General features: G+C 44.1%; 1 protein-coding gene across 1 annotated transcript in view; it reads right to left on the reverse strand.

Annotated features, from left to right (window-relative positions):
- Window positions 1-14696, reverse strand: part of GPD1L (glycerol-3-phosphate dehydrogenase 1 like) — a 53422-nt gene extending 38726 nt beyond the window's left edge. Inside the window, exons 1-2 of the mRNA XM_075827169.1 lie at window positions 14482-14696; window positions 6621-6798 (exon numbers count right to left, since the gene is read on the reverse strand). Coding sequence (XP_075683284.1) covers window positions 6621-6798; window positions 14482-14525 — 222 coding nt within the window. The 5' untranslated portion in view covers window positions 14526-14696. The remainder of the gene's footprint in view (window positions 1-6620; window positions 6799-14481) is intronic.
- Window positions 14697-22259: the final 7563 nt, after the last annotated feature.

Consider the following 22259-nt stretch of genomic DNA (forward strand, 5'->3'; position numbering starts at 1 on the left):
AAGGTATTTATCTAGGGCTGTAGTGAGTATTTTGACACCACAGTTTTTTGCTAAATTGAATGCATAGCAGGTGAAATAAAAAAACAAACAAACACTTTTATATAAAAAGTATCACTTTGAAGACCGATTTCTTTGTAAAGCGACCATGAGAATGAAGAAACACCCCCCAAAATCTATCACCCTGTTTCTCCCGTTTTCAAAAATGCCCCCATTGTGACCCTAATGCGTTGCCTGGACACACGGCAGGGCCCGAAAGGGAGGTAGCGCCCGAAGACTTTCAGGACACTCATTTTGCTTGAAAATGTTTCAGGTCCCATTACACATTTATAGAGGCACAGAGCTGCCAAAAAGAAAGAAACTCCCCATAAATGACCCCATTTTGAAAACTAGACCGCTTAAGGTATTCATCTAGGTGTGTACTAAGTATTTTGACCCCACAGTTTTTGCAGGAATTAATGCAAAGCAGGTGGAAAGAAAATTTTATTTCACTTTTTTTCACAAATGTGTCATTTTAAGGTCAGATTTCTTGTACAGAGGACATGAGAAAAAGGAAATGCACCAGAAAATGTATCACCCTGTTTCTCCTGTGTTCAAAAATATCCCCATTGTGGCCCTAATGTGTTTCCTGGACACACGGCAGGACCCAAAAGGAAGGGAGCAGCCGGAGGCTTTCAGGACACACATTTTGCTTTGAAAATGGGAGGATTCTACTTTTCTAGATTGAGAAATGGATGTCCCTAACAGTTTCTACACCCTATGACTATGTCGTGCTAAGAAAGCAGCTGTCCTGAAATCATGTCAGTCCATAGACATTATGTATATCAACCCGCTCTGATATATAGTAAGTTAGAGTGGGAAAATGTATTAAACTGTTGGCGGAAAAAGGCAATATATCCAAAAAAAAGGAGGAAGAATGTATCCAGCTATGTGGAAAACTAGAGCATGTTCACAGGATGAAAGAAAATTTGTAGGGCTGTAATGACTTTATTATTCAAAGTGACTGGTCATACAACGTCTCTTTAGCTCCATCAATAACTATATGAGGGACGAATGTGCCAAGTGACGCGGTACACCATAACAAGCCCCTGCCCGGCAAGGTAGGAACCGCCATGTGCACAAAACAACCAATCACCTGTAGAATATATAAAGGGGCAGTGTCCCACACCGTATGTATAGATACAGTAAAGGACCACTACTCCCCAAATTAATGTCGCTATTTCTAGAAGTATTGTCGGGTGTAAGAGGTCCACCAAAAACCCGAACAAAACTGTAATAAAGCCCATAGTGTATTGATAAGGACAAAACAGGGACTTATGCATAGACCAGGGTTGGAAGGACAAGCGGAACAATAATATCGTGACTCACTTCGCTGTCCTCGTTTGCTGCAGACCCGACACAGTTTTTTGGGGTATTTTTGGTTAGATGTTGAAGGGATGGGGTGTAAAAAATGTTTTTCAACAAGTCGGTGTACATCCTCTGACTCATGGACTACTCTCTGGTCTGCAGATTGAAATAGGAGATCTTCAATCACTTTCTCCTGAAATTCAAAGAATGTCACCCTGCCCGCTGATTTTTTGTACAGGACAAATGCGTTCTGCATCGCAACTTGAATCCCTTGAAGCGACACTTTCGCTGTCGCTTTCAAGTAAGGCTGGGTTCACACGACCTATTTTCAGACGTAAACGAGGCGTATTAGGCCTCGTTTTACGTCTGAAAATAGGGCTACAATACGTCGGCAAACATCTGCCCATTCATTTGAATGGGTTTGCCGACGTACTGTGCAGACAACCTGTCATTTACGCAACAACGCATAAAAATACAGCCTCGTCAAAAGAAGTGCAGGACACTTCTTTGGACGTTTTTGGAGCTGTTTTCTCATAGACTCCAATGAAAACAGCTCCAAAAACGGACTTAAAAAACGCAGCGAAAACGCAGCGAAAACCGTGAGTTGCTCAAAAAATGTCTGAAAATCAGGGTCTGTTTTCCCTTGAAAACAGCTCCGTATTTTCAGACGTTTTTGGTCACTACGTGTGCACATACCCTAAAAGCTCAACTTCAGATGCAGAATCCGTATCTGAGCATAGCATCTGATAGGCTTCCTCAACGCTGTATCTTCTGGCAGCCATAATGATAATACAGTCTAAACCGCAAATAATAAATGGAACTAGCGGTTTAAATTATTTTTTTTTTATCAACTAAGGCCTCATGCACACGACCGTAAAAACACCCGTTCTTGCGGGTCGTAATTACGACCTGCAATAACGGGCTCATAGACTTCTGTTACCCACGGGTACCTTCCCGTTTTCTCACGGGAAGGTGCCCGTGCCGTTAAAAAAAATAGAACATGTTCTATTTTTCTATTTTACGGGCCGTGCTGCTATACTTTATAATGACAGCACGGCTCGCAAAAGCGGCCGGCTGCCCGCAGCCGGCCGTGCCGTGCTCGTAATTACGAGTCGTAATTACGAGCACGGTCGTGTGCATGAAGCCTAATCAACTAACACTAAAATAATTAAACTTTTTTTTTTTTAAACCTAAACCTAAACCCTACGCCTAACACAAACCGTAAACCCAAGCCCAGAACAGCACCCTACGCCGTCTAAGGCCCCATGCACATGAACGTGTTTTTGCGGCCGCAATTCCCCCGAAAATCCACGGGAGAATTGCGGCCCCATTCTTTTCTATGGGGCCATGCACACGACTGTGGTCCTTGCACGGCCCGGGAGCCCGGACCGCAGAAAGAACGGGCATGTCTTATTACGGCCCTGTTCTGCGGTCCGGGCTCATTGAAAACAATGGTGGCGGCCATGTGCATGTCCCGCGATTTGCGGGCGGCCTGCGGCGGACAGTCCGCAGCCGGCCGACCCGAAAATCACGGCCGTGCACACGGCTACGGTCGTGTGCATGAGGCCTAACAGCGTACACGCCGTCTAACAGCGTACCCTAAAAAGAAAAGTAGTTTATAGTACGATTCTTAGTATATACACTAAATATATTTATATATATGCATATACTATATACTATAAAATACTGAAAAAAAATTGTTTTTTTTTAAATAAACTGTGTAAGGGACAAGTGATTTTGTGTAGGGGACACTGACACACTTGTATCTGTTTCTCTCCACAGCTAGAACAGTGAGGAGAAACAGATACATGTATTTACTTTTATTTTACAGTAGTGATCACTATGATTGGATCTCATAGTGATCACAAAAGATCAGGAACCAATACTATTGGCTCCTGATCACTGCTCTAAGAACAGAGCTGCTAGCAACAGCTCGTTCTTAGAGCAGGAGCTGTCATTTAGACACTCCCGGCGGCTCTGTACGCAGTAACAGCATGTGACCGCTGTGATTGGCTGTCACGTGCTGTTACGACGAAAATCGGCAGGTCCTGATGGCTGCACTAAGAACCGGACCTGTTACTTACAGCCGATTTTTAGTGCAGATGTCACCAGGGTGCCGATAAACCCACTCTACTACAGCGACGCCAAAAGGCGTCGCTGTAGACTGAGTACCTGCACCGCCTGACGTCAAAAGACGGTGGGCGGTCGTTAAGGGGTTAACACAACAGCCGTGTAAACAGCCCCATAAAAATATATGCAGTCATGTGATAGATTAAAAAAAAACAGCCATCACACGGACGATTTGAGCATTCGTCTGAATAAGGCTAAGGCTGGGTTCACACGACCACATTAACGTCCGTAATTGACGGACGTATTTTGGCCGGAAGTCCCGGACCGAACTCAGTGCAGGGAGCCGGGCTCCTAGCATCATAGTTATGTACGACGCTAGGAGTCCCTTCCTCTCCATGGAACTACTGTCCCGTACTGAAAACATGATTACAGCACGGGACAGTTGTCCTGCAGAGAGGCAGGAACTCCTAGCATCGTACATAACTATGATGCTAGGAGCCCGGCTCCCTGCACTGAGTTCGGTCCGGGACTTCCGGCCGAAATACGTCCGTCCATTACGGACGTTAATGTGGTCGTGTGAACCCAGCCTTAAGGGTATGTTCACACGAGGGCGTCCGTAACGGCTGAAATTACGGGGATGTTTCAGGCTGAAAACATCCCCGTAATTTCAGCCGTAATGGCATGTGCAGGCGCTTGAACGCCGCGTCCATTACGGACGTAATTGGCGGTTGCTATTCATTGGAGTCAATGAATAACGGATCCAATTACGGCCAAAGAAGTGACAGGTCACTTCTTTGACGCGGGCGTCTATTTACGCGCCGTCATTTGACAGCGGCGCGTAAATTACGCCTCGTGTGAACAGACAAACGTCTGCCCATTGCTTTCAATGGGCAGATGTTTGTCAGCGCTATTGAGGCGCTATTTTCGGACGTAATTCGGGGCAAAAACGCCCGAATTACGTCCGTAATTAGTGCGTGTGAACATACCCTTAAGGTTGTGATCAGCCACAGATTTGCCAGAGAATGTTTGCAGTTTCATCTGCCGTGGATCCGCCCTTCTTCAATGGGGCTAATCTGCGCGTGGCTACCTGACGTGGTTTTGAACTAAATCTGCGTCAAGAAGTTTCACGACTCAGATTTACCACTGATAACATTGAGAGGCGTAATTTGTGCGGATTCTAAAGTGGATTTTGGCACAGGATCCATGTGCAAATTCCATCGTACACACGTAGCACATTTGTTGCAAATATTCTGTCGTGAATCTTCACATTACGTGCAGATTTTGCTGTAGATTCACAGTGGATTTCACCTTTGACAAAGGTAAAGATCCAAAACAGAATGAGACCACTGCAGATTCGAAAATCTAATTTCCGCACGGAAAATGTTCAGCAGCATGTGGACGAGATTTGATAAATCTCAACCACTTACCTGCAGCAGTCTTCCGCCCCCAAATCCAGACGGGAAATCTTCATCAAATCCGCTACGCGCGTGGGTACACTAAAGCTCCGTTTACATCTGCGTCATGGCTTCAATTAATAACAGAAGCCAAACAGCAGGTTCATACGGGTATCTTGTTTTAAAGGCAAGAATAGTGCTGCATGGGGTGCTATTTGTACCGTTAAGTGACAAACACAGCCTATGGACTCATACACGCAGCCATAATAGTAGAGGTGCATGAGACCTGTATTGTAAGCTCTGTATGCCTCCAATTGCACGCGGTGGCAAGAAGAGTTTTTTTCATGTAGGATTCTGTACGAACACCGTGGGAAAAAAATAATAAAAATTGTGCAATGCTGTAAGAGCACGGCTTCTAGGGGCAATATCTCTAACATGCGCACCCAACACCGCTTTGACGGCAGCCCACAGGGCCCATGCGGCTGCGTATACAGGAGTGACATGGCCTTCGAGCACTGCCGTTTGAATAAGCCCTTAGGCCATCTCTACACAGGATTTTTTTTATACGTTTTAAAGTCGCCTGTAAAAAACAACAACCTGCAGTTTGAAGAGTTTATGTATTTTTTAAAGAGGCTCTGTCACCAGATTTTGCAACCCCAATCTGCTATTGCAGCAGATAGGCGCTGCAATGTAGATTACAGTAACGTTTTTTATTTTTTTAAAACGAGCATTTTAGGCCAAGTTATGACCGTTTTTATATTTATGTAAATGAGGCTTGCTAAAGTCCAACTGGGCGTGTTTAAAGTAAAAAAAATTTATATCAATTTGCTTTTAGTGTTTTATTAAAAAATGTTTTATTTGTGTGTTTGTGTTTTACTTTTTTTTATTTTGTAACTTTTTCTTGTCTACGGGGGCTGCCATTTTTTTTTCCATCTCTGTATGTGTCGATTAACGACACATACAGACATGGAATACGGCACATACAGCCCCATAGTGAATGCGAACGGGACCCGTTCCATCCACTATGCTGTACGCCGTCTGTGTGGGAACAGACACACTCCCACACAGTCCAAATTGAAGATTTTCGGCCGAGCGACGTCCGGCGCCATTTTCTTGTGGACCGGAAGCCGCGGCCGGACAGTAAGATTACTACTTCCGGTCGCGGCTTCTGGACTTGTGTTCTGAAGCAAGCACTTGGAGCGGAGGGAGCAGACGGAGCGGACGGACCGGCGGCGGCAGGAGCAGGTAAGTTATTTCTGTGTATGTACGTGTTTTAGTGTGTGATTACTACTGTATGTAAACCTACTACACTGTGTGTTAGCTCAAAAAATGGCGACACACAGTGTAGGAGGTTTGACCGTTCAATCCCCTCCTTTCTCCTGACACTAGCCAGGATAAAGGAGGGGGGATTCTGTGAGCTCACTAGAGCGAGTGTGTATTCTCAAATTTTGCAGCATAAAGCAATGTGGTTGCTTTACCACATGCCAATGCTGCAATTTCGGGAATTGCTCCATCTAGTGACCAGAACTGGGAAATGTTATAAATTAGAATCTAATTTATAATATTTCCTGACTCGTGATAAAAATTTAAAAAATTCGAACAATGTTTAATCATTTATACACTAACTGTTTAACTAAAAAAAATAAAAATAAAAAATTTCTAGCGACACATTCCCTTTAAGTCACAACTCTCCATGTGCGCATTCAGCTGAGAGGATTAAGGTAGATGTCATTTCTGATCAGATTGAGGAATGTAATAAATAAGCCGGTTATTAACGTCTGAAGCAGGGAGAACAGATAAATAAATTCTCACCACATTCTCCGGTAGTTTATGACCAGGAAGATATTTCACATTCTCGTGTTCCGTGTTGATGATCTCCGTGAGCTTTCTTCCATTAATATTCTCTTCAAACACCCACATGTTGACTGTGGGTGCAAATTTTTGCAGTTTTTTCACATTATTTCCTATGATTTTTGCAACAGCAGAGCCCCTGAATAGATGCAAGAAAAACAGAATGTATTCAGGTCAACATAACATCATAAAATGGTACCAGATAACCTGAAAAAAAGATCATCTTCTGGAGAGGAATCGCAGATGCAAAATAAATGCATAAAAGAAAGGTTGGAACAAGGTAAAGCTAGGATTTACAGATTACAAATTCGAATTTTAAAATTCTCAACATGCCCTATGAATCCCAGAATTCCTAAAGATATTCTGTTTATACAACAATTTTAAATTACAAGGAAAATCTGAATCCGAAAATCGCATGTGGATGTCTGGCAGAGTTTTTCCACAGAGACTCACACGATATGAACATAGTCTAAGGCAGGGGTCTCAAACTCGGCCGGGCAAGTGGGCCGCATATAGAAAAAATGTGAAGTGGTCGGGCCGCATGAATTGTAAAAATTTTTCCATACAAAATTATTGTTAATCAATTCGTTATTTGAACTACTACAACACTACATTACTATAATAATAATACTGCTAGGTTTAAAATTTGAGAGATTTCTCCACGTGCTTATTTCAACAATCCAGCTTTCCAGTTTAAGTGTCACTAAATGCAGTCCGGCGGCTCAGTTAGCACACATGTCAAGATTGGGCAGCCCCTTTTTAGATAGTGCCACAGTGCCCTCGGTGGATGCTGCCGCAGTGCCCCCTGTAGATGCCGCCGCCGCCACAGCAGTGCCCCCTGTAGATGCCGCCACAGCAGTGCCCCCTGTAGATGCCGCCACAACAGTGCCCCCTGTAGATGCCGCCACAACAGTGCCCCCTGTAGATGCCGCCACAACAGTGCCCCCTGTAGATGCGCCACAGCAGTGCCCCCTGTAGCCTGGGACTCCAGCTGTGCTCCTGACATCATTGTCGATGTATGGACAGCGATGTCAGAGGCTTCCCCAGAGTGCCGGAGAAGAGCCGATAATAGTGCTCTGCCCGGGACTCCGCTCTGGGGAAGACCCCGACACACTGTCCATATATGGGCAGCGATGTCAGGGAATTCCACAGAGTCCCGGAGCAGAGCCTGTACTAGCGCTCTGCCCGGGACTCGGCTCTGGGGAAGACCCTGACACACTGTACATATATGGGCACCGATGTCAGGGAATTCCACAGAGTCCCGAAGCAGAGCCGATACTAGCGCTCTGCCCGGGACTCCGGCTCTGGGGAAGCCCCAGACATCGCTGTTCATATGTGGACAGCGATGTCAGGGAATTCCAGAGTCTCGGAGCAGAGCCGATACTAGCGGCTCTGTGTCCCGCGGGCCGCAGATGACAGCCCCAGGGGCCACATGCAGCCCGCGGGCCGCGTGCTTGAGACCCCTGGTCTAAGGGTATATTCACACGCTAGGGTCTTTTTCAGAAATTTCAGCGACTGTGCCATACAGGTTATTGGAGCTTGCAGAAATCCATGCACTTGCTGCAGAAGCAACCGCTTTCACATGTACAGAATGGATTTCACACACCCAAAAAAAAAAAAGGAGACGTGCTTGTGCGAAGTAATTCTTTATAGCAGATAACTACTGCTGTAGTTTTATTCTTGCTACAGATGATGGCAAGGAATTTATCAACTTTTCTACACCAGTCTTTTGGCGTAAAAAATAAAAATAAATTGTGACTTTTGAGCCTAACACTTTTCTAAAAAGTGGGTGGAGCTTAGTAAAAAGGGATGGGACAAATTAAATAATTTGGCATAAATTATAGCGTAAATCTAAAACACTGCGCGGGCAGGCCCAATACCGAGAAGATCAAGAGCAGTGAGGTGAGTAGAGGCCTTAATTTTGAATTCCGATCTGAAGGAGGGGGGGATGGGACCCAGCCGTGTGACAAATATTGATGCCCTCGGCAAGTGGAAAGATGCAACAGATTTATTAAGAGACGTGTATTTCTAAATAAGTCTGTTGCATCTTACTCCAGCAGAGAAGAAAGCTAAAACGGACGTATGAAAAGACAGTCTTCGTAAATCTGCCACTACGTGTAAGGGCTTGTCCACATGTAACGGATTTGCTGCCAAAAATTTTGGCATTAACCAGCAGACAATCCGCACCATTTCATGCATTTTTTACTGCGGAAAATAACGCAGATTTTGCTGTGTTTTTTCAAGGGCTGTTGACGGTGACATTTATTCTGAAAACCGCAGGAAATCAGTCCACTTTCTGCAGCAATAATTGACATGCTGCGGAACTAAAATTACGCACCGCAGGTGAATTTCTGGACTGAATTTTTCTGCAGCGTGTGGATGAAATTTGTTCAATCCCACCTACTTTGCTGCTACTGTACTCCGGACGGAAAATACGAAGCAAATCTGTTACGTGTGAACAAGCCCTAAGAAGTTTATAACGAACAAACCAATCGGTATCACAACAGATAAGATTTGTTAATTAGGACTGATCTATTGCGATTTTGTCAACGCAAAAAAAAAATGTATTACAAGGGATCTCTCGGGAGAGACATTGATGGCAGATTGATAGAATTAATTGGCAGCGGCGCTAGGCAAGTGCTGTGCCACTGTCTCCTGTCAGCTCTGCTCAGGAGGCCATATGGTTGGCCATTGACTATAATGGGCTGAATAACATGACCCGCAAAGCTGTCAAGAGACGGAGTAGCTCAGCATTTTCCTAACACCTTGCCATTTCCTTCTAGCAACCGTTGAGAGTCACAGCTCTTGAAAGGAGCATGATAAAGATGGTATTCACGTTCATGTGAGCAGATGGATCACAAGCATTGGTGTTGGAGACATCTGCCTGCTTACTGCCTTTCTTCGAAAGTTAAAAAGGTTCATGTTGTTATTTCTAGATCACTATGTGCAGTATGTCTCACCCTAAACACAAAGGAGGGAATTTATTAAGAGAGTTTCCACCACTAGAGAGGCAGTAAAAAGTCACAAATTTTGTCACTCATGTCTTGCTTAATTTTTTTTATTTACACCACCCTACAAATGTACTGTGATTTACGCCAGAAATAGTAGATTTGGCTTTGTGGCGCACAGACAGCCCAGGATGAAATACATTTATTAAAAGGCATGCCTCTTAATTAATTTGCTGTATTTTACTCCAGCGGGCATCAGTCTAAGGCTGGGTTCACACAGAGGTTTTTGAAACCATGTCGCAAAACTCGTCAAAAACGGCCCTAAAATGCCTCCCATTGATTTCGGTAAAACAGTCTCACGGGAGAAAGAAGGGACATGCCCTATCTTCGAGCGTTTACGCCTCTGACATCAATTTATGCCAGTGGCGCTCAATGGCTGTGGGCGAAAAACGCCGCGAAAATCGGCGTGCAGGGAGAGGAAAATCTGGCTCAAACTTCCAAACGGAATTTTGAGGCAGAAATTCCGCCTGCAAAAAACTCTGTGTGAACATAGCCTAAGACTAGCATATGAAACGCCAGTCTTAGTAAATCCCGGGCAAAGACTTCATCTGTGACATTTGAGTGAATTATAGATTTCTGGTAAATTTATGAACGGAGGCAACGGTAACGAGTGTGCGCTTAGTACCGTATACCGTGTCTTGTTATAAAACCTTATAATACTTGACAACCACACCATAAAAGTAGTTATTAGGCGCTACCACCTTAATTCCCTGCAGGCCTTTGTGATTGTAATAGATGAAAAGGTTACCCAGAGGCTTTGTTGCCATAACATTATTTAGGAACACAAGGAAAGTATTCAGCCATATTCCTAGCTTGACAAACGGGCCAAAGGAGGTACCGTCCTACTGGGAACCAGGGGTAATCTTTATTTTACACCAATAAGAAAGGGTCAGTGCATGTGCGGCTATTCTGCCCAGTTCTTGTACTGCACCTTTTAAGTCTGAAGAGGTAGCGCTCCGCTCTAACTCCTTAATGACCACCCACCATCTTTTGGCGTCGCTGTAGTTGAGGCTGCTGAGCGCTCATCCACTAAGCAAGAGCTGTAACAAACAGCTCCTGATCTCAGAGGAGCCTCCTGAACACAGCTGGGGTCGGAAAACATTCGGACCCCAGTTGTTTAACCCTTTGATTACGTGACCGCGGCATGATCAAAGGGAATTCCCCTCTTTGATCGCATCACCAGCGTTCCAGTGATGAGATCAAACACCGGGGAATCCCTCTGCAGTCAGCCCTGGGGACCTACAAAGGACCCCAGGGCTGTCTGTTTCGTTTGCCTGCTGTTCAGGCACACTATGTGCTGCCCGATCAGCAGCCTGTGTCATAGTGACAAGTGTAATGTATTAGCATACAAGAGTATGCTAATACATTATTAGTAAAAAAATAAAGTTATAAATAAAAAGTTATCCCTTAATGGGATTAAAAAATAAATAAATAAAACAAGTCCCAAAAAAAAGTGTCATTATTTTGAATAAAAATAAATTTTATTGCCCCTACACTAAATAAAAACAAAAAACCTACACATATTAGGTATCTACACGACCGTAATAACCTGAAGAATTAATCTAACAGGATATTTCGCATGAAACGTGAGTGGGATAAAAAAAAACAAACAAGAAAAACAATGCAGAGAATTGCTTTTTCCTATATTCACGTGGTAAAAATAAATAAATTTTACCCCCAAACTGGGGAAAAAAAATAAATACTATTTCTCTCGCATAAAACAGGGCCTCATACAGTCAATGAAAAAAAAAAAAAAAACCTATGGCTGCTGAAAGACAGAGACAAAAACGGAAAGATGTAGCTGTCATTAAGGCCTCGTGCACACTTCCGACACTGTTTACACGGCCGTTTTTGACGGATCCGTGTGCCCGGTTTAGCGGCCGCGTGCACTCCGTGTTTCCGTTTCAGAGCATGGCACTGTCCAGGGTGCTGAAAGAGTTAATGGGCTGCACTGATCGGCGGTAACTCTTTCAGCACCCTGGACAGCGCCATGCTCGGCGCTTGGAAAATACAATTTTAATGAAATAAAAAAAAGATAAGTTCATACTTGCTTTCCTCCTGTCCGGCCTCCAGCGATGACGTTTCATCCATGTCACCGCTGCAGCCAACTACAGGCTGTAGTGATGGTCACGCACGTCAGAAGGCCGGCCTCCAGGGATGACACTTCACCCACGTGACCGCCTCTGCAGCCAATCGCAGGCTGCAGCAGCCTCTGCAGCCAATCACAGACTGCTGCATCAGAACGGAAGGTCGGACTGGAGGAAGAAGAGGGACTCGTCACCAAGACAACGACCGGGTACGTATGAAATGCTTTTTATTTTATTTTTAATCAGCAGCCTCTTTTCTCTGTCAGTGATTGATAGAGACAAGTGGCTGCCGATTAGTGTAATCTTTTTGTAATGTTTTTCTGCCCGCCCGTCGGTTGCTAGGCAACGGCTCCGTCACACACGGACGGCACACGGATGCCTTCCGTGTGCCTTCAGTTTTTTTGACGGCCCCATTGACTCGCATGGGCCTCACGGTCACAGAATCTCGGACCAAAGTAGGACATGCTGTACTTTGGATCGGAAAGGAGCAACGGGACCGTCAAAAAAACTGAAGTGTGCATGGCCCCATTGTAATGAATGGGTCAGTGTGCTAGCCGTCAGAAAAACGGCTAGCACCCTGAAGAAAAACACTGAAGTGGGCATGAGGCCTAAAGAGGCTCTGTCACCAGAGTATAAGTGCCATATCTCCTACATAATCTGATCGGCGCTGTAATGTAGATAACAGTGGTTTTTAATTTTGAAAAACGATCATTTTTGAGCAATTTTAGATTTATGCTAATTAGTTTCTAAATAGATAACTGGGCGTGTTTTTACTTTTTACCAAGTGGGCGTTGGAGAGAAGTGGATGACGCAGACCAATCAGTGTCATACACTTCTCATTGTTCCAGCCCGGCTTCTTTCACTTAACAATCACGCTGTAACAATGGGCTTTTTGAAACTCCCAGCTAAAAGCGGATACCGGTTGTAGCTAGACATATATTGGCCCATCAACTGAATAGGTGAGTATATGGATGGGGAATACTAGAGGAAGAGCCACGCTTTCTTAGTGGCCCTTCATTCTGGCTAACGGAGGGAGTTGCAAGCAAGTGAATCCCTATATGTTGTCCATACACCCTACATCTGGGAAGAGTCGGACGTCATACCGTAAGGCCCTGTTCACACAGAGTATTTTGACAAGCTTTTTGGAGCGGAAACCGGCCGAAAATGCCTCCCATTGATTTCAATAGGAGGCGGGGGCGGTTTTCTCCCGCGATCGGTAAAACCGCCTCGTGGGAGAAAGAAAGGACATGCCCTATCTTCGCTCGGTTACGCCTCTGACCTCCCATTGACATCAATGGGAGGCAGAGAAAGCGTATTTCGCAGGTTTTGCCCGTAGCACTCAATGGGCGCGAGCTAAAAACTCGGCGCCGTGCAGGAAGGTCAAAATCTGCCTCCCAAACTGAATTTTGAGGCAGAATTTTCCTCCTGCAAAGCACTGTCTGAACACAGCCTGAGGCCCCATGCAAACGGCGTCATTCACTTTCATTGAACGCTGACACCTTTCCGTAGCACTACGGAAGGGTGTCCGTGCCGTGGAAATGTTCCGGGAATTATGGAACATGTCCGTTCTTTTGCATTTTGCGGGCCGTGCTCCCATACTTTGTATGTGAGCACAGCCCGAAAATGCGGCTGTCAGCCAGCGGCCGGCCGTGCCCGCAATCGCGGGCCGTGATTGCGGGCACGGTCGTGTGCATGGGGCCTCAGGCCTCGTTTACACGAGCGTGATATACGTGCGTGCGACGCGCATGCCGTACGCACCTATATTAGGCTATGGGGCCGTGCAGACAGTCCGTGAGTTTTGCTCAGCGTGAGTCTGCTGAAAAAAAACTCACGACATGTCCTATATTTGTGCGCTGTTCGCGCATCACGCACCCATTGATTCGCGCAACAGATGTCAAACTCTGAACGTAAACAGAAAAGCACCACGTGCTTTTCTGTTTACAAACATCCAAACGGAGTGTCATAATGATGGCGGCTGCGAGAAAATCTCGCATCCGCGCATCATACACTGATGACACACGGAGCTGTTAAGTGCCTTTTGTGCACGCAAAACGCACACGCTCGTGTAAATCAGGCCTTTACAGTGTAGATTTACTCAAAGAGGTCACAAACACATAGCGTCACTGTTGACCATAGAAATACACTATGTGGCACCTACATGCAACTTTAGCATTGCAAAACATGACGACATACACAAGTTATACGACAGTTACTAAGGGATTAGCACATGGAAGTTGCGCAACAACAGAAATAAAAGTTGTGCCACCAAAGTCTATGCGTAGCCCCAGCCTAGGACACCATGGAAAGTCTCCATGTCGGGGGAGGGGTGCGGGCACGGATTTCCCGTGTAGGCAGGTTTGTTTTTGTTACAACATATAAGCTTTTATTTACACTCCGTATAGTTCTCGTCACTATATTTATCACTGGAAAGTCACATGGCCATTGCTTGTAGACTCAACTTAATGTATATACAGCTATCAGTTATTCCTACGGGGTAGTATCGGACTGCGGTTTTGGTGCCGAGCACACAGCCGTAATATTGCTCATTAGAGAGTGCAGTGTGGATAGTGACCTACACAAATAAAGGACGGGAGGCTTTATATTCAGCTACTAGAAGGAACACGGCAGAATGATCATCCCAGTCGCTGGACACGCACGTATAGTATTAGCAGCGACCCCCGGCTACCCGGGCTGTATGAGGAGATGCACGCTGCGCCCTGCACTCACCAGTTCCCGGAGCCTACGATGCACACTTTGAGGGGACCGGCCATGGCTTTTTGTAGGCGGCTGTTCGGGTGACTGTACCGGGACCTGCTGTGACTGTTCCGGCGTCTACCTCGTTGTTGTTATCCCTGTGTATTGCAGACATACAGGCCAACCCCTATGTCACCGCTCAGCGACCGCAGCCTCGCAGCATTCTGGGGGTTGTAGTTTTGCCTCCTCCCTCCTTGTCTTCCTCACAAGATTTAGCAGGAAACCTATTCACTGTATATGAACAGGAATTATAATTAGTAGCTTTGAGAAGGCAGCATTTAACATGGGGATTAATGTACAATTAACATTATTATACCTACTATATATATATATACACACAGTACTGTGCAAAAGTTTTAGGCAGTTGTGGAGATTGCTGCAAAGTAAGGCCTTGTTCACACAGCGTTTACTTGATGCGGGTTTCCGCGTTTTACACTTCAAAAACACATGCGTTATACTTCCCATTAACCTCAATGGAAAAACGAATTGCAGTGCATACGACGCATTTAAAAAACGCGTAGTGAAAAAAAAGCATCAGGTCCACTGCCGAAAATGCACCTTATTCCCATAGTCAATGGGAGTCCCAATTACGCATCAAAAAACGCGTCAAAAACGCCTGTCCTTTAAAAAGCGCTTTGCAAAAAACATTAGCGTTTTTGACGCGTTTACACGTCTTTTTTTAGCGCCGTGTGGACAAGGCCTAGGAATCATGCCTCCCAACTTTTTTTCCTTTTAAGCCATGCCTCTAACCCCGCCCAATCCCCGCCCATACACACCCGGTTCAGCCCACACAGTATCATGCTCCCATAATGCCTCCCCACAGTATAATGTCACTATAGCTGCCCCCAGACAGTATAATACCCCCAAAGTGCCTCCCACACAGTATAATGCCCCCACAGAACCCCCACACAGTATAATGCCCCCACAGCACAATGCCAATATAGCTACCCCCCACACAGTATAATACCCCATAGTGCCTCCCACCCAGTATAATGCCAAATAGCTTCCCACGCACAGCAGAAGCGTAGCTAGGTTCTCTAGCACCCGGGGCATATATTTAATTTAGTGCCCCCCACCTCTTTCCCGACATCTCCTTCCCCCTCGCCAGGTTTGCTTTTTCTACCAATCAATGAGATGTAATTTTTTTTCATCTTTTTTTTTTTAATGTAACTCGAGCATAAAACTATTTGTACATTTTACAAACAATAACAATAAATGAAAATAAAATAAATAAAAAGGTCAGTGCCAGACTAAAACATTGTATAACTGAGGCTAATGAGACTATATGGTGACATAATGAACAGCCTTGTCTTGTAGATAGTGTCACACACAGCCCCCTGTAGATAGTACCACACACCCCCCCTGTAGATAGTGTCACACCCCCCTGTAGATAGTATCACACAGCCCCCTGTAGATAGTGCCACACAGCCCTCCTGTAGATAGTGCCACACATCCCCCTGTAGTCACCCCCCTTGTAGATAGTGCCGTACAGCACCCCTGTAGATAGTGCCACACACCCCCTTGTAGATAGTGCCACCTCCCCCTTGTAGATAGTGCCACAGTGCCCTCTATAGATAGTCACCCACCTTGTAGATAGTGCTACACAGCCCCTTTGTAGATAGTGCCATACCCCCCTGTAAATAGTGCCATAATCACACCCTCCTGTAGATAGCTTTACACCCCCTCCTCCCTGTACATAGGGGCTTCTCCAGGAGCGGAGTCCCCAGGAAGAGCATCGGCAACGCTTTTGCCGGGCATTCCTCCATACCCCCCAACTTTAAAGAGGGACAACGAGGGGAAGCTCCAGGGGACGGCAATGGGGGCAGCTTGTGCCCCGTCGTACGCCAACTTGTTCCTGGGGCTGTGGGAGAGGGATCTCTTCCAGGGGAGGCAGGATGTCTCTATGGACAGGGTCATTTTTTGGGCCAGGTACATAGATGACATCCGCCTCATCTGGAAAGGTACATCGGAGTCAATCGAGACTTTTATTGGTGACCTAAATAAAAACAAATTGAACATCAAACTTACACATCATTACGATACACACCAGGTGGAATTTTTGGATGTCAAATTAACCAGAGACTCAAGTGGTTTCCTTCAGTCTGATGTGTTTCGAAAGGCCGCTCCGTCTGCTGCCGCTGGTCCAAGTGCACAAGTCCGGAAGCCGCGACCAGAAGTAGTAATCTTACTGTCCGGCCGCGACTTCCGGTCCACAGGAAAATGGCGCCGGACGGCGCGCATTTCAAATTGGACTGTGTGGAAGCGGCGCATGCGCAGTTCCCACACAGACGGCGTACACAGAAGTGGATGGGACGGGCCCCGTTCGCAGTCCCTATGGGACTGTGGCTGCCGTATTCCATGTCTGTATGTGTCGTTAATCGACACATACAGAAATGGAAAAAAAAATGGCAGCCCCCATAGGGAAGAAAAAGTGAAAAAAATAGAAAAAAGTAACACACAAACACACAAATAAATAAAAACGTTTTTAATAAAACACTAACATTAAACTGACATGAACATTTTTTTTGTGGTGACACTGTTCCTTTAAAGACTATCTAGTGAGAAGTCACTATCAGAATAAGAGCCATAGATTCCCGTTTGGAACAAAAGGTCCTAAATGGGGATGCAAGGCATGTGGTCACTGTGTGGCCTGCCCCAACATTGAGCAAGCGACCTCTTTCTCTGACTCAACAGGTAAGCATATCTATAACATCACACATCCGATCACATGCTCTACCAAAGCAGTTGTTTACTATGCAACATGTCCCTGTCCCAAGATTTATGTTGGCCTGACTACGAGGGAATTTAAAATTCGAGTAAGGGAACATGTACGTGATATCCTTATGGCAAAAGAGACGAAAGTAATCGAAACTTTAAAACCGATCGCAAGACACTTTAAGACGTACCATTCTTGTGACCCTACCAAACTGAAAATAAAAGGGATAGACTGTATTAAACAAAATATCCGTAAAGGTGATGTTGCGAAAAACTTAGCGAAATGTGAGTCCAAATGGATCTGGACTCTGGGAACAATGCGTCCTATGGGACTCAATGAAAACTTAAATTTTGCTCCGTTTCTCTGACCGTTGACCTCCAGCGGGTCATTTTTAAGTATGTTTTATTCATTTTTGTTATTTTATATAGTTATCTAATCATCTTTCCCCCTTTTTCTGATCATAGAACCAATCAATTAATCTATAGCTAGATGAAATTGAGACTTGAAAATTACGAAGAAATTGAAGAAACCTATTCTCTCGCAAAATACTATATATTACTGTCCGAGTATCTATTGTATCTTAACCCCTTCCCGCAAATGGGCGTTACTGTACGTCCTTTTTAGCGGCTCGTTCCCGCAAATGGGCGTACAGTAACGTCCTGAGGATGAAGCAGGCACAGGAGCTGTGCGCGCTTCATCCTCACCGGGTGTCGGCTGTAATATACAGCTGACATCCCGCTGCAACGGCGGCGATCACTGTTATGTCCGATCGCCGCCATTTAACCCCTCAAATGCCGCTGTCAATAGCGACAGCGGCATTTAAGTGATTGATACAGAGGGAGCGGGCTCCCTCTGTACCCCGTTGGCCCCCCGCGAAAAATCGCGGGTTTCTGATGTTTGCAATGGCAACCAGGAAGCCTAGCAATGGCTTCCTGGTTGCCAGGTACGGGAGCCTATTAGGTCCTGCCCGAGGCAGGACGTAATAGGCTCAACTGTCAGTTATAAAATGACAGTTATAATACACTGCACTGCACAAGTAGTGCAGTGTATTGTACAGGGGATCACAAGATCAGATCTTCCAGTCCCCTAGTATGTGTAAAATAAAAAGTAAAAAAAAGGTTAAAAAAAGTTTTAGATAAATAAATAAATAAAAGTTTTATGTAATAAAAACAATAATCATCTTGTGTCCCCTGATCAAGTCCTTTATAATTAGAAAAAAATGGAAAAAAAGACAAAAACTAGACATAATAGGTATCGGCGCGTTCGTATCGGCGTGACCTATAAAAATATAATATTATTTATCCCGCACGGTGAACACCGTAAAAAAAATACAAATGCCAGAATTTCCTTTTTTGGTCACATTGTTTCCAATAAAATGGAATAAAAAGTGATCAAAAAGCCGCATGTACCCAAACTTGGTACCAATAAAAACTACAGTGTGTCACGCAAAAAACAAGCCCTCACACAGCTCCGTCGACATAAAAATAAAAAAGTTATGACTCTCAGGATATGGTGACACTAAAACATTTTATTTATAAAAAGGGTTTTTATTGTGTAAAAGTAGTAAAACATATAAAAACAATATAAATTTGGTATTGCCATAATCGTATCAAACCGCAGAATAAAGCAAACATGTTGTTTATGCAGCACAGAGAACGCCGTTAAAAATTGATTTAAAAAAAACAGCGAGAGAATTTCTGTTTTTTGGTCTCCAAAAAATTGAATAAAAACTGATCACATTATCACATTTACCCCAAAATGATACTAATAAAAACGACAGCTCATCACATGAAAATCAAGCACTCACACAGCTCGTCAACGGAAAAATAAAAAGTTATGACTCTAGGAACGCAATAATGCAAAACGACGACCCAGACTAATTTATATGTGCAGCAGTTCTTCACCTAAAACCCCACGTCATCATTTGCAGCCCACACTGGTAGACCCTGTAAATGCAGCGGAATCTATGAAATTTTGGGGTCTGTGCTACATATGGGGCTAGTGAAGTCAAAGATTAGACAATGCTGGAGTGCGGATATTTTGTACAATACCACGGACACCCTTTAGAAGTGTGACTCCTACACCCAAAAATCCGGCCTGTGCATGAAGGATTGGTTGAAAGCGTACGTCACTATCCATGGATCATTCATTGTATTATTCATTCTCCCCATTATTACATCATCCTATTATGTATGACCTGTTGCACTCCGCACAGCTTACATATACCCTGATGTACTCCACATAGGTTACATATACCCTGATGTACTCCACATAGCTTACATATACCCTGATGTACTCCACACAGCTTACATATACCCTGATGTACTCCACATAGCATACATATACCCTGATGTACTCCGCACAGCTTACATATACCCTGATGTACTCCACACAGTTTACATATACCCTGATGTACTCCACATAGCTTACATATACCCTGATGTACTCTGCACAGCTTACATATACCCTGATGTACTCTGCACAGCTTACATATACCCTGATGTACTCCGCCCAGTTTACATATATCCTGATGTACTCCGCACAGCTTACATCTACCCTGATGTACCCCTCACATATTGCATATACCCTGATGTACTCCGCCCAGCTTACATATAGCCTAATGTACTCCTCACATATTACATATACCCTGATGTACTCCGCCCAGATTACATATACCCTGATGCACTCCGCCCAGCTTACATATACCCTGATACACTCCACCCAGCTAACATATACCCTGATGCACTCCGCCCAGTTTACATATGCCCCCATATTATAAGCTGAAACACCAGTAAAATACTAAACAAAACTACTACCAAGCAAAATCTGCGCTCCAAAAGCCAAATGGCGCTCCTTCTGGGCCTGGCAGTGTGCCCAAACAGCAGTTAATGACCACATATGGGGTATTACTGTACTCTGAAGAACCCCTTAACAATAATTTATGGGGTGTGTGTCTACGGTGGTACAAGCTGGGCACAACACATTGGGCACTGAAATAGCATATATGTGGAAAATGGCAATTTTAAATCTGCAACATCCACTGTGCACTAATTTCTATAAAACCTTTGGGGTTAAAATGCTCACTACACTTCTAGATGAATTCCTTGAGGGGTGTAGTTTGCCAAATGGGGTCACTTTTCGGGGGTTTTCACTGTGCTGGTACCTCAGCGCAATGCAACATGGAGTAAAAAATAAATTTTGTAAAATCTCCACTCCAAAAACGAAATTGCGCTTTTTCCCTTTAGACTCTTGCTGTATGTCCAAATAGCAGTTTACAACCACATATGGGGTACTTCCCTATTCAGGAGAAATTTTGTCACACATTTTGGGGTGTCTTTTCTCCTGTATTGCTTGTGTAAATGAAAAATTATGTGCTAAATCTATAGGTTATTGGAAAAAAATAATTTTTCATTTTCACGGCCCAATTCTAATAAAATCTATAAAACACCTGAGGGCTCAAAATGCTCACTACACCTCTAATTTAATTCTTTGATAGGTATATCCAAAATGGGATCACACCTAGGGAATTTCTACTATACTGGTACTTCAGGGGCTCTGCAAATGCGACATGGCCCCCGGAAACCAATTCAGCAAAATCTGAGCTGCAAAATCCAAATAGTGCTCCGTCCCCTCTGAGCCCTGCCGTGGGTCCAAACAGCAGTTTATTACCACATATGGGGTATTGCCGCAATCAGGAGAAATTGCTTTACAAATGTTGAGGTGCTTTTTCTCCTTTATTCCTTATAAAAATTAGAAAATTCTATGTTTTTTCAGAAAAAAAGTCTATTTTCATCTTCACAGACTAATTCTAATAAATTCAGCAAAAAACCTGTGGGGTCAAAATGCCAACTATACCACTAGAAAAATTCCTTGAGGGGCATAGTTTCCAAAATTGAGTCACTTTTGGGGGGTTTCCCCTGTTTAGGTCCCTCCAGGGCATTGCAAACACGACACGGCACCGAAAAATATTCCAGTAAAATCAGTGCTCCAAAATCCAAATGGCGCTCCTTCCCTTCTGAGCACTGCCGTGGGTCCAAGCAGCAGTTTATTACCACATGTGGGGTATTTCCGTAATCAGGAGAAGTAGCTTTACAAGTTTTGGGGTGCTTTTTCTCCTTTATTCCTTGCAAAAATTCGAAAATTCTAAGTTTTTCCACAATAAAAGTAGATTTTCATTTTCACAGACTAATTTGAATAAATTTAGCAGAAAATCTGTGGGGTCAAAATGCTAACTATACCCCTAGATAAATTCCCTGACGGGTGTAGTTTCAAAAATGGGGTCACTTTTGGGGGTTTCCACTGTTTTGGCACCACAAGACCTCTTCAAACCTGACATGGTGCCTAAAATATATTCTAACAAATGGAGGCCCCAAAATCCTCTAGGTGCTCCTTTGCTTCTGAGGCCTGTGTTTCAGTCCATTAGCGCACTAGGGCCACATGCGTGACATTTCTAAAAACTGCAGAATCTGGGCAATAAATATTGAGTTGCATTTCTCAGGTAAAACCTTCTGTTACAGAAAAAAATGTATTACAAATGAATTTTGTAAAAAAAAATGAAATTTGTAAATTTCACCTCTACTTTCCTTCAATTCCTGTGAAACGCCTAAAGGGTTGAAACACTTTCTGAATGCTGTTTTGAATACTTTGAGGGGTGAAGTTTTCAAAATGGGGTGTTTTATGGGGGTTTCTAATATATAAGGCCCTCAAAACCACTTCAGAACTGAACTCGTCCCTGAAAAAAGTAGCCTTTTGAAATGTTCTTAAAAATATGAGAAATTGCTGCTAAAGTTCTAAGTCTTGTAACGTCCTAGAAAAATAAAAGAATGTTCAAAAAACGATGCAAACATAAAGTAGACATATGGGAAATGTTAATTAGTAACTATTTTGTGTGGTATTACTATCTGTTTTACAAGCAGATACATTTAAAATTAGAAAAATCATAATTTCTTCAAATTTTCTCTAAATTTTGGTGTTTTTCACAAATAAGCAATAAATTTATCGACCAAATTTTTTCACTAACCTAAAGTACAATATG

This window comes from Rhinoderma darwinii, chromosome 5 (genome assembly GCF_050947455.1).
Source record: "Rhinoderma darwinii isolate aRhiDar2 chromosome 5, aRhiDar2.hap1, whole genome shotgun sequence".
In the NCBI taxonomy this organism is placed as follows: domain Eukaryota; kingdom Metazoa; phylum Chordata; class Amphibia; order Anura; family Rhinodermatidae; genus Rhinoderma; species Rhinoderma darwinii.